This window comes from Camelus bactrianus, chromosome 7, assembly GCF_048773025.1.
Source record: "Camelus bactrianus isolate YW-2024 breed Bactrian camel chromosome 7, ASM4877302v1, whole genome shotgun sequence".
Classification (NCBI taxonomy): Eukaryota; Metazoa; Chordata; class Mammalia; order Artiodactyla; family Camelidae; genus Camelus; species Camelus bactrianus.
The window spans coordinates 24,602,359-24,615,341 of NC_133545.1; the positions used below are offsets into that span (position 1 = coordinate 24,602,359).

At 40.2% G+C, this 12,983-nt stretch overlaps 1 protein-coding gene across 7 annotated transcripts in view; it reads right to left on the minus strand.

The window, feature by feature from the left end:
- ASB15 (ankyrin repeat and SOCS box containing 15) overlaps window positions 1-10,298 on the minus strand; it is a 32,155-nt gene extending 21,857 nt beyond the window's left edge. For 4 of the 7 annotated variants that reach the window (XM_045511107.2, XM_010947591.3, XM_010947588.3 and 1 more), the window contains exons 1-3: window positions 10,172-10,298; window positions 6,030-6,102; window positions 290-398 (exon numbers count right to left, since the gene is read on the minus strand). In XM_045511107.2, coding sequence (XP_045367063.1) covers window positions 290-396 — 107 coding nt within the window. In that variant the 5' untranslated portion in view covers window positions 397-398; window positions 6,030-6,102; window positions 10,172-10,298. Of the gene's footprint in view, window positions 1-289; window positions 463-6,029; window positions 6,118-7,753; window positions 7,841-10,171 lie in introns of all 7 variants that reach the window. The other 3 variants (XM_045511105.2, XM_045511106.2, XM_074367147.1) reach the window with 3 other exon arrangements.
- Between the last annotated feature and the right edge of the window lie 2,685 nt (window positions 10,299-12,983).

A 12,983-nucleotide genomic window follows, 5' to 3' on the forward strand; every position in this document is an offset into this window, starting at 1 on the left:
TGATTCCATATAAATTTAGAAAATAAGCAATCCTGTACAACCAAATTTAACTGGGAATTTCCCCTCTAGGTTATTTCCATTGCTCCCATTTCCACCCATAGAAGATGGGGATTTATGGACGATCAGAGGGCTAACCCTGTGCACAGTGGCTCTCGTAAAGCTTTTCCATTTCTTGCCAAAAGAGAAAGATAAGCATTTTCTTGGAGGTGGAAACGTCATTCATTTTTATCTTATAACAAAATGAATGCCATAAAGAAGTTTCGTGGAGGACAGTCAATTTGAATATTACCTTTCAGGATAAAATACAGTCTTGCTGGCCTCAATGGATTCTTGAATACTGAGCTGAATATCATAACTTGCGAGGTGATCTTCCTCAGGGTCATCATTAGTCTCCATGACTGAACATAATTTTGAAAGAGGCAATTTCTTATTATCAGCAAGTGGCACAGAACAACATGTAGACTTAACACGAAAGATGCAAAATGAAAAAAAAATGCATTTACTTTTTTCCTCAATTAACAAACACAAATGTAGTGAACATTTTAATCCATATCATATCTGAAGCCCATCCTAACTTTTGAAACCTTTAATTACCTGCCCTTTGGGTGTCTGCATTTTCTAATTTTTTTGACCTTCTTTTGAATAATGACTAGAGTCGGGCTTATAAGAATTCACTTTTTCCACACTTGTGATTTACACTAATTTGGCCCATCATGTTTCTCAAGACATTGCTCTACATAGCAAATTGACGTTTAAAGCTCTGAGAAGAGAGACTGTGTCAGGAATAGGGTACAGTGAGCCTTTCACATTCTTTACTTTTATCCTCTGTCTGCTGTGTGTGCTTAATTGCTGATTTATTCCTTTCTTCACACCAGAAATGACTGGAGTTGGCTGCCTTGAATGGCATTTATTTCTGTATTTCGTTTCAACTTCTTCAACCAGACTCTACCTTCTTTGAGGTGAAGGGCTCTGCCTCTCTTATCTCTGCATTGCCTACAAGTCTAGAAGGTGCTTGGCACGGGGAAGCTTCCCAGTGAACATTTGTTGAATTAAAATAGAGAGAACAGAACATCACAAACGTAGTGGCCCAGCCTTACCAGGAAATTTGATAGCACAAATAAAGACACGAAGGAAACTTTAAATAGAAGGAACTGGGAACTTTGAGCACTGTTCTTCCTCAGAAAATACTGTCTAGTCTCACAAGGATGTGACCAGGTTTCAAAATTCCAGAACTTCAAAGTAAAACAGGATAGGGTTAATCTGGCAGAAACAGACTTAGGCACTTGGAGAACTTCCTTACTGACTAGCTCAGATGGGTTTGATAGACCATGTGGCGTTCTGTGTGCTCTGGGAAATCCACCTTTACGGACTTGCGCTTGTGGCCATGGAAAGATCCTTTGTGACACTTTGGCAGAAAGGCATCCTTAATACATCATTAATACATGTCAAAAGTGCTGGAACTGCTAATACAGGGAGCAGCATGGTAAGGACCAGTTTTATCAAATGAGGCTTAATTGTGGGAACTGGCAAACCATAAACAGAGTAAAAATGAACTGCTTTTGAAGAAAAGAATCAGAAACAGAGAGGATTCTGAACTGGTTTAGGTAATTTATGGATGGCTGTTTCAGTTCTCCCTAATCCACTGACTTGTTTCAACTAAATCAGAGCCATTATGACTGGTTGTGCAGGATGTGCTCTGCACAAGTGTTCCTGACTGAGGAAATCCAGCCAAATCTCCCCTAAAGAGCTGTGCTCCCAAGCAGGGTGCTATGTATTCCCCAAGGAAGCGGCATCTTTTCTTCATTTGCCCCAAAGTGCTTATGGCCTGTGGGATGCCTGAACAGAGCTGAGCATTTTTTAGCACCAGAAAGTTAAACAAAAACAAGCCTAATTATTTAGCATTGTTGGATAATAAATGAGGAGAGATAGACATGACATATTTTACCATCTAGTCTCCCAATCTTTCCCCAGAGTGGAAGGGCCTCAGGATTTGGTTACTCTCCTTCAGGAAGGATAGGGCTACCATGCCTGTGATGTCCATGGTGCCTCTTGACCTTTCATGTAGCTACTGTTTGGTCTCCACTTTTTAGTTTGTTTGTTTATTTTTGGCTTGTCTTACAGGAAAAGTTGTAAGGTCTGACTGGTCTCAGCATCCTTTGAACAGTTAAGATTAGGGCCATCATAACTCCATGCCCAGACCAGAGACCAGGCCTCGCACAGACTCTCCATTTCTCCCCCTGCACAGCTCTCTTCACTATGAGACACTGCTACTGACCGGCCTATCTCTTCTGAAGACAAACACAAACCGTAGATTATTTCTTATCATCTTATTTCTTCCAAATATCAAATTAGAGGAGTGTCTCTCATTACTATTGGATCAACTGCTTTATCTTATTCAGAGAGAAAGCTTAGTAAGTACAGACATCAAAATAGTTCTACAGCTACGTTGACTGACCAACAGAAAATTATATCTGATTAGTGGTACTTCTCAAGCCAAAATGTATTATCTCTGTAAAAACTTACATGGTAGAGTGTGTTTTTAAGGGGAAAAAAACCAAAAACACTATTTGGTGGGCAACTTTCGAGATACAATGGACTCTTGCTTTACCCCATCTCATCGGTCAAGGCTAGATGAGATGGGCTCAGACTTTAAGGACAGTTCTAGGTATGCTGATAGCCAAGGTGTCTGGCCTGTGAACAGACTGCACACGAACTCAATGGCATCATGATTTTATTGTTCACTGTTCTGCACCAGTGGCCTTACTGTCACCTTGAAACAGAAAGGAGAGAACGGGGACGATGGTTCGGAGGCTGCCAACGGGACAGTAACAGCGCTCCACGAAGCACGTTCCCTCACGCCACAGTATCCCAGGGGCCTCGAAAGGTACAGATCCCTGTGTCCTAAGGATCCTACTCACCAAAGAGACTCAAACGACATTTGTTTGTTAATTGTTTATCGGTTCATGGTCCATCTCCTCCTCCTAGAATGTAACTCAAGAACAGCAAAAAATGTATCTGTATCTTCAGTGTCTAGAGAAGCACCATCTCAAGGTGTGTGGACTCTAAATGTGTGTTGAATGAATGAATGAGTTAGTAGGTGACACTGACATAATCTAGGCTCTGCTTTATTCATGAAACTGACCTTTTTTAGTATGGAGTCTTTCTTCCAACTAAATGAATTCGGTTGCCTGCTCTGGGCTAGGCTTCATTTTCCTCCCTTCTGTGATTTCACGTCTTCCTCCCCTTCATTCCCAAGGCCCCACTCATGGTCCACAGGCCCTCCAGCCCGGCCCCAGCTGTCCCTCCCTCCCGTGGAAGCCTTTTTGCTGAAATCCTCCATTTCCTCTCTGGCTCTCTCTAGCTGTGAATAACTCCTCTTACATAATATTTTTCCAACATCTGGATTTTCACTCAGTTTTTATTAGCTTCACGAGTTCCTCACATTTTTGTGTTTTGTAGTTTCACTTGGACTATTAGCTTTCTGAGGGGAAAAGAATTCTTACTTTCTTTTTCCATTATATCTTTTCTCTCTACTTCCACTCTTAGTCAGCTGTAGCAAATGGCTGTTCTCAGTGGCCACTGGAAAAAAAAGAGGTTGACTCGTGACTAGCAGACAAGCCCCGACTCCCTTCAGACAGCACAATCAGACGAGGAAACTAGGGCCTTGGCGTTGCCTGTTGCCCTTCTCACCGACGTCACTGTGGTGATGAGGGATTGCTCAGCTCTGGGTCAGTAATGGGATACAGAGCCTTTCACTTATTTAAATCACTGGCTTAACTCTAACCCTGTTCAAAATTTGGGCTTCCAGTACGTGAGATACCACAGACTCCTTAGGGAACTGCGGAACGTTGTTTTGGGGGTTTTTTAAAATATCCTTTCAGCCACCATCCAGAAGGAATTTATCTAAGACGCTTAACTGTTTTATATTCCTAACGACAGCAGAGTATAAATGGTGAGGAAGCTCTTACTTCTACTTGGAACAATCCCCATGGAACACAAGCTTTCTCCAACCTTTCCCTGAAAGCTTGGGATGAAGTGAAGACCTGTGTGCAGGTGCACTAAGGTGTCAGCCAGTCATTCAAGGGAGCATCATTGGAACGGAACTAGAGACATCGAGATGCAGTGAGAAAGGCAGCAGGAGGTGTATCTGCCAGACTTTATTTAGAATTATTTTAATGAAGCACCAGCCAGGAGTCTGAGGAAAAGCCAGATGATATTCTGACATCCTTTAAAACCTATTCACAAGAGCCCCACTTCTCAGTCTAGAAAATTAACTGACCTTTTCTGGATTAACAGTTTGTCAATCTTGTTCTGGAAAAACCCACTAGTGAGATTTATTCATTCTTCGTAAGTAGCTGATTTACAAAATAATTGGAACAATCATACTGGAAAGTTAGCCTTTTCATTTCAAGCACTGGTTAAACTTGCTTAGAGTCAGGAACACATTTGATGAAAGCAATGGGTTCTTTCTCCAGAGGGATGAGTTTCCACTCAAAATTTTGCATAGAATTTTAGGGAACTCATGGATTCCCTGAACCCGTTTCATGTACTCCAGGGAAAGAACCTCTAAATTAAGGATTTCCAAATGCTAAATGTACTATTCAGACACCAAGAATGATTAGTTTACTTTCAAATGGACTGAGTCAAATCCTAGATTTAGACAGTGGAAAGAGGGAAAGTTTGGAGATGGTGTAAGTTTTAGAATATCTTTGGTAATAATAAAAGTGGTGGTTATAATAATAGCCAAAAGTTACTGAGTGCTCATTTGGTTTCAAGCACCGTACAAAGCACTATGCATGCGCTGCCTTGCTTCAAATCCTGATTCTACTTTGCAGGTACTAGAGACTCACTGTGCATAAGTGAAAACTTGGGCTTCAAGAGGGTAAGAGAGCCACCCAATGTCACAGAGCTGGTAAGCAGAGTCTGCACAGAGCACGGAACCTTCCTTTTTAGGTCTTTCCAAAGCTGCAGGAAAACAGCCCACAGTCTGTTGTCCTTAAAAGAAAACACTCTGATCTCGCTCTCAACAGCCGGCTCTTGATGACAATAACTTCCAAAAATAAAAAATAGCTTCCAGGGACACATCGATCTTTATTGCTGGCTCTGTGCAATAAGGCTTTGTGTTGCTTAGGGTGGTCTGGGGTGTCCTACACTTGCCTTCATTCTGTTCTTTTGGTCTTAGAGTCTAAACATTGCTGTCTTAAAACCTGGATCAATACACCAGTTGGTGCCCGGCTGACGTGTCGGGGGGGGTGGGATGACGTTATAAGGTATGATGCCGGGGTGAACGTGGGTATATGACACCTCTCAGCACCAGATCCTCTAAACCACCTCCAATCCACAGTCCATGCTATCACTCTACTGTTGATAAGTTTGTGAGGCTCCTCAGATCTTTCCTTGAAACATGGGAGCTCCCACAGCACCGGACCAAGGTCCTCCTTCTCCCTGAGTCAGGGCGAATATAACTTTGTTCCCTGTGAATTGGTTGGTTGGCTGTCTTCCAATTACATCCGAGTCTGTTTACTCCACTCACCCACATGCTCAGTCTTGGCCATAAAAAAATTGAAACCATTTCCATGGGTCCTAAACAGGGCTGGCCTTAAAAGTTCCCAGAGTGGACAGGTGCTTCCATGATGCAAGGAAGGACTTTGTGTTCATAAATGTCACGCTGCCCCCAGCACCTGTCACATCAGTGTCATTCTGTTACATCAGTGACAGAGTCTGTCCTTTGCAGCTTATTGTCCCATCTTCCAGTGTCCCTTTCAAAATGCCAGTAGCACCATACTGACCCCCAGGGTAGAACCAGGATATTTGCTGCAGTTGGCATGGGGTGGGAAAGACGGCAGAGGATCTAAGACTGAATCTGGAGGGAGGTTATAGGAGGGGGTAAGAAAAGGGCACTATAATTTGGTTTTCTCCCCTGTTTATATAGGGCCAGCCCAAATCCAACCCTCTGAGGTTCTGAAGGAGGTGCAGGTTCTGCTGGGTGGAAGAGGGGACCTTAATGTCATGACGAAATTTTCTTTTACCTTAAAACTTCTGTGGTTCCTGAGTGACGAGCTCTTCTCCTGCAGGTCCCAGAGAGAACCATCAGGATTCGTCCTATCAGAGGGATGGCTTTAGTGAAAAAGGCATTTTCACATTTTGATTTTGTGAAGAAAACATCAGCTATCATATGCAAAACAACGCTCTTCTCCTTCTTCTGCATTTTGACCATTCGTGTGTGTCATTTTAAAGACATATTGAAATCAAAACAAACAAAACTTTGTGAAAACTTCGGCTTTTATGAGGTGGCGACACACTTTTGTTTTTTCAGAATTCTGCAGCACAAAATTGCAAATCAGATAAAAACGGCTTCATTAGGCTGATTTCAGCAACAGAGTCGACTGGTCCCCAAGAGATTTCAGAGGGAGGTAAAATGGTCAGAATGCGGTTCCACCCTACAGACACAGGTAACTTTTATTGACAAGTGACAAGTAACAGCAATTCCCTTTGTGATATTTGCCTTTTTTATCAGAGAGAAATTCTACGGATGACAGAGAGAACTAGACCAGTTCAAGAAGCATCTTTCTTAACAGCACAACTAGTTCTGCTGATAAACTAAACACACACACACACACGGTCCAGAAAACGAACACTACTTTTATGTCGCCTGAAAGTGATAAAATGCTACATTCTAAAAAAAAAGATCTAAAAAGGCAAAATGGACATATTGTTCTCTGGACACTAAGTACGACATCTGGTGTGTAATAAGAATTCACTCAGTATTTACAGAATGAATAAATAATTGAATGATCAAATATATACTGCTCTTAAAATTAGCAAGAGAATAGGTTAACCTTGTCATACATATGTTCTTGCCAAGTTCACTTCCAGTATTTGAAGTGACTGAGGCTTAATCTCTAGGTAAATGCACTAGTAATAAAACGTCTCATACTAGTTTTGCTTATCTCTAGTTTCATATTACAAAATTAGACATTTCTAGTCTCCACTATGGATTTCGAAGTCAGTTTCAATTGTGACAGAGATGTAGGAAGACACGTGTTAGCTTTCGAAAATGACGCTCACATAGAATAGGGAGCTCTAGATTCAGAACTACATGGATTTCTAGGCACAGAAATTTCTAGAAACATAGAATGGAAAAGAACAGAGTAAGCATGGCTTGTGAAAAAGCAACTTTTATTCAGAGATGTGCCCTTATCACAAGCTAGTATGATAACACGATATTTTAAAAAGACGTATCCTTTTTGTTTGTAATTCTAAATCTAGGAATCTTATAGAAATTCAGAGATGTAGGAAAAGATTTGCATATGAAAATGTTCATCTCAGCCATATGTAAGCTGCCAAAACACTAGAAACAATATAAAACGTCCAACAAGAGGGAATTTGTATCTTATTGTGCATCCAAGCTATAGTTATTGAAATTCATCTCCCTGAAGGATATTTAATGCCATGGGTAAAGCGTCATATACGAGAATGATGTTCATTTCATCAGATATGACCAGACACTTCGAGGGAACTAAGATTGACTTTATGGAGCCAAACCTTACAAAGCCTTCCAGAAAACTGGCCTGGCACCTGGTTTACAGACAGCCTTATAGGGGGTGAGAGAGGTCACTTCCTGGCAGGATAGACCTTGGTAACATTGAGAAGAGGGGAACTTGCCCACATGTATAGGAAAGCAGGTGAAACCTGGCGGAGAAAGTGCCTTGCCTTAGGGACGAGCAGAAATCTGAAAGACTGACCCATTTACCTGAGTCATCCACGCCAAAGCTTCAGCTTGAACACCAAGGTGACAGGAAGCTCGCTACGTCCCGCACAGCACTCCCTCTTGGGCCAGCTTTAACAGTTAGGCGATACATTTGAGTCCATCTCCTCAAATCAGTATTCTACAGCCCTAGTTCTATTCCTCAGAGCCACAGTAAGAAAAGTCGTTCCTCTGCCACATGAGAGCCCTTTAAAACCTCTCAGGAAGGCTGTCAGGTCTCCCCCGAGCCTTCTCCTCCCAAGCCTGGACAACTGATCCTCCAATGACATGGATCCACCTCCCTCCACCATCTTGACTGCTTTCCTGTCACATTCATTCACATTCATTCACTCACCGCTTTCCACAAGTGGCTGTGGCCCATGGGCTCTGATGGCGGCACAATAGTTGGCGTCACGTCAACACAACATTGAGCAGGTGTGACCACCTCCCCTTTGCTAGACACCAAAGAACTGTTGGCTTAGTCCAAGTTCAGATGAACTTGGAGGCTATCATGTTACAGACTTGATTTGGACCCCTGTTGCCCTAAATTCTACAAGCCATAGTCCCCCCACGCCCCCACCCCCCCATTATTGCTGTGCAATTCTGTGCAGGATTCTTTATTTAATCCTATTACATTTCTTTCTTTCTTCTACATTTGACCTTTATTTCAGCCTGCTAAGAGACAATGCTTTTCCTGTCCCTCTAAGCATTGTTCTATTTGCCTGTCTTCTATATGGACACTGGCTTCATTAATAATGATAAATGTTGAACAGAAACTGGCGCAGGACAGAGGTCTTTGGGTTGACACTGATCTATTATTTAGCACCCTTCAAGGAAAGCTGTTTATCCAGTTAAAAATCCTCCCAAAGACACCACCATCTGGTATGAATGTCTCCTTTTTGATAACAAGACTGTCATCAAGAGATACTGTCAAATACAGATGCACAGTAGCTACAACATTCCCCTTCTCCACTAAGTCAACATGGCAAAGGAAAAGAGTTGACTCAGTAATTGTTATTATTTTTCCCTAAGGATTTTCAGAACATCCTATTCACTCATTCAAAAATATGTATTCAATGTCTGCTATATTCCAGGGTCCATGCTAGACACAAGACAATAGGATCCATGCCCAAAGGGGCTTGCTGCCTTTAAATAATGCAGTCTAGACTTTCTCAGAAACGACACCAATAACCCCTCTTCCTTCGAAGGTTTAGCGGAGAGTTAAGCACACAGCAGGTCCTCAATAAATATTTGTTTTATTGAGTTTCATAATTATTATAAGTAACATATAATGAATGCCTACTTATAACATTCATTAAACTAAGTATGTTAAATAGATTATGTCATTTAATTTCTATGCAATACTTTCTCCCCATTTTACAGATGAGGAAACTGAGGAACACAATGGTTAGGTAATTTGTACAAGCCTGCACATCTAGTGAGTGGTGGAGATATAGATATAAACCCAGGCACTATACACAGAGCTTGACCACTGTACTGTAACTGATGACTCAACTACTCTGATGGAATTAATAGAAAAGGGTCTTATTCTATAATCCAACTATCTATAAGCTTCAGAAAAAATTTTTCTAAAAGAGTTTAAGCAAACAACTAGCAAATCTATCAAACAACTCTAGTGGAATATAAATATTTTAGGTAGATTACCATTTCAAAACAAGATACTCCCATAAAAACAACCAAGTGTAGAATTATGATACTTTATGATAATAATATAATGTTCTCAGCACAAAGCAGTGTTACGAGTTCCTTGTCTACATTACTCTTATTTCAAAGAAAGCATTTTGTTTTAGATGTAGAATGAAGTTATCTTTTCATTGAAGAACCAGAGGGGTGAATGTCTCAGATAAATTCTAAGGACCTTCCAACCTCAAGATTCTATGAATTAACTTCCAGAAGTGGATTTTCAATTCTATCAAGTTCCTTTTTTCTATCTGATTTAAAAGAATTTAAGGGACTTTTTCAATCTGAATATAAAGCATCCATCTTTCATTATGTGACTTTAAAAGGCTTGATAAAAAACTTACTTTAATTATTCACAAAAATCATTGAATTTTTTTCTCGGAAACCAGAGCCAGCTAAGACTCTTCTGGGATTCCACAGTGTATATACTGACACTTTCTATAAGCGTATTCATTCTTGATCTGTTTTCTCTCATGACACTAATTTTTATGATGCTTAATAATGATGCAATTGAGTTAATATTCTATAAACAAATGAAACTACCCTGGTTTCTATTCTGTAATTTAAAAGGCCCTAGACTACAGGCAAACCCACAGGTGATCAACTGGAAAGAAAGTAATGTAAAGCTACCCCAATATGTGCTTCCAGCTGTTCAAAATATTCTCAATACTAAACTACCTAAGCTAGTTGGTGAGGTACAGATGAAATATTTCATAATCTCACCTTTTGGAATGATCGTCTTGTCATTCTTATCCAGGGCCTTGCCTTCCTAAATCAGAGGAAGTGCCTTGGAGCCAATGTGTTCCTCTGTGTATCTAAAATTAAGTACCCAGTTGGTGGTTAAATTAAGATCTGACCTTGTACAACTGAAAGATAAGCGGTTCCTGGCACACAGCAAAGTATTACCCATGACTTCTCTAGACCCTCATCAAAAGCAGCACAAGGCCACAGAGGTATAATAAGATTATCTGTGTCCTGATTGGTTCAAAGGGCTCTCATGAAAACAAACTATCTCCCAGCCCGGCTGCAATGAGGGTTCTTGCTGGAGGAACAAAGCAAAATCACTTACATAGAATTTTTAAAATATTGTAAAATGAGTTGTTCAAGAGACAAATCTGCTAGACAAATCAGCATCTGCAGAGCCAAATCCACTTTTAATCAATTTTCACACAGGCTATTGCTCATTCTTCATCCTTTAGATGCATGTCAAATCTCATTAAATGCAATCTTCTTGTTACAGGAATTTATTGTTTTTCATTTGATTTGCATTTTATAGCTGCCAGTCTGATACACAGATGGGGATAGGGCATTCAGTGACCTCTAATCTGACCAACATTTTTTAGGTCAGGTTGTAGCACACGTATAGTCTAAAGTGAGCAGCAGAGGTAAAGCAATCAGGAAGTCAGTATTTTAACTGGGAGGGGTGTTTTCTATTAAAAAAATAAAGTTTAGTGTCTTATTGGTTTTCTAACGAAAACCATCTACCTCAAGTTTGTTTTGACACAGTTATCCTTGGATTAACTCAGGCCACTGTCAGCATTCACAAAGCTGTCTGGCTTCTGTCCCCATCACTGCACTAATCAACTCTTCTGAAGGGTCTCACTGACCTCCCATTGTCTAAGGCTCCCGGACACGTTTCATTTCTTGTTTTTCAGGTCCTCTGTTGGATTTGCTGCCACGGATCCCTCCCTTTTTCCTGGAACTCTCTACTCCCTGGGCTTCGGAGAGTATTACACGCTTTTGCTTTTCTTCTTATCTTTCTGACTCATTTTTTGTCCTTAAGTGTTAATGAATAAACACGCGGATTATAGTGAAGTGATCAGGTTTATTTCAAAATGTGGAAAACTGTAAATGTGAAATCAAAGGTCCTACCTCCTCTTGGTGATAAAAGAGGTTATACTTCTGTCATCCTCAGAGCACACCTCAAGAAATATTTTGTATTTATACCACCATTAATTTTGAAATAGTCAAAGTTGAAATTTAGAACACTGTGCATGTTTTATAATTATTAATCTAATTTGGGATTTTTCAATAAGAATTCTTATAAAAAGCAACCTATTTTGTATTTATACTACCATTAACTCTGCCTTGAAACAGTCAATGTTGGAAGTTAGAACACTGTGCACGTTTTATGATTATTAATCTAATTTGGAATTTTTCAATAAAGAATTCTTACAGAAAGCAATTCACATTGTGAAACTCTAAGTTCTATACAATTTTTCTTAACTTGCAATATTAAAAATTCATATGAAGGTTTAGAGTATAATGTAATTTATGAAAAATCTATACTCAACATTTAAAAATGGGGCTTAGCATATTTCAGGGATAATTCTGCTCTTACATCAATACATTTATGCCTATTTTATCCATTTACATAATAGTTATTATAGATCTCGTATCATACAATATCTAAAACAAAGACCAAAATAATAGGAAGGACAAAAATGAGAGATGGTGTGGTAAATAAATGAAAAATATGTTATCAATGACACAGACCTATGAACAAGTCTTGCCTTACCACTTACTGTCTCTGTCACTTTAGATTTCCTATTTCAAATTTCTGAGACTCAACTTATTCACCTGTAAAATGGGAGTGATAATAATAATAGCCATAATAAAAATAATATAATGGCCATGGCTCTCACTATGTTTATGAGATCTATTTCCCAAGTAGCCAACCATCTATGCACACACAGTAAAGCCTGCTCTGAGTAATTCAAACATTTAAGAGAACGATCTATTCATAGTGCTAATAGTCATTTCCACGCCTGCCTGTTTTTTTAAGTTAGCTTTTCCTGCTGGTTTTCTCAAATGGAAGAAAGTGAATTAGGTTTTTGCACAGTGTCTCTCTAGTTTGTCTAGTGGGGGTGAGTTTCAAGGAGGGGTGTGATCCAAGCAGTGAAGGACTACGAAGCATTAGCGTTGCCCTAAGAAAGGCACCTATGATGATACTGACGTCCCAATGTGTGTCCCTTCTATCTATATATAGCAAGAAGTGCTTGTCCTGTTTCAGGATGATAATTTTAGCAACTGATATGAGGAGTCTTAGGTTGAAATGGTTAGGGCACAGTATTAAAGGGACTGTCGCTGGAACCACCTATTTTTGTTTTTGGGAACAGGGGATTTAGGCGGCACTGGACGTGAACTTCCAGGGAGCAACGTGGCTTCCTGGTCTAAAAATGCTCCTGCGCTTCTCACTCCATGTTCCTGAAAACTGGTGTGGGGCTTGCAGGCCTTTGTGAATTTCAAACACAGCTCCTGTTATGATGAGTCACGTAATCCCATCCCATCCCCCCACGAGGCCATTTATCATATTTCCTTCTGATGTGGCCCATTCCCTATACAAGCCTTCTTGGAACTGCAGCTTTATCTTTGCTTCTTAGGCAAAGTAGTGCTGCTCACACACCCCGGAGAACCCCACTTTGTTGGGTCCTATTATTTTGTAGTTTATTAAGTAACATCTATGTAGACCTCACTTGGCTTCATTTTTACTTTGGTATATTTTAGATTTTCTCCTTCTTTCTCCTTTTCTGCA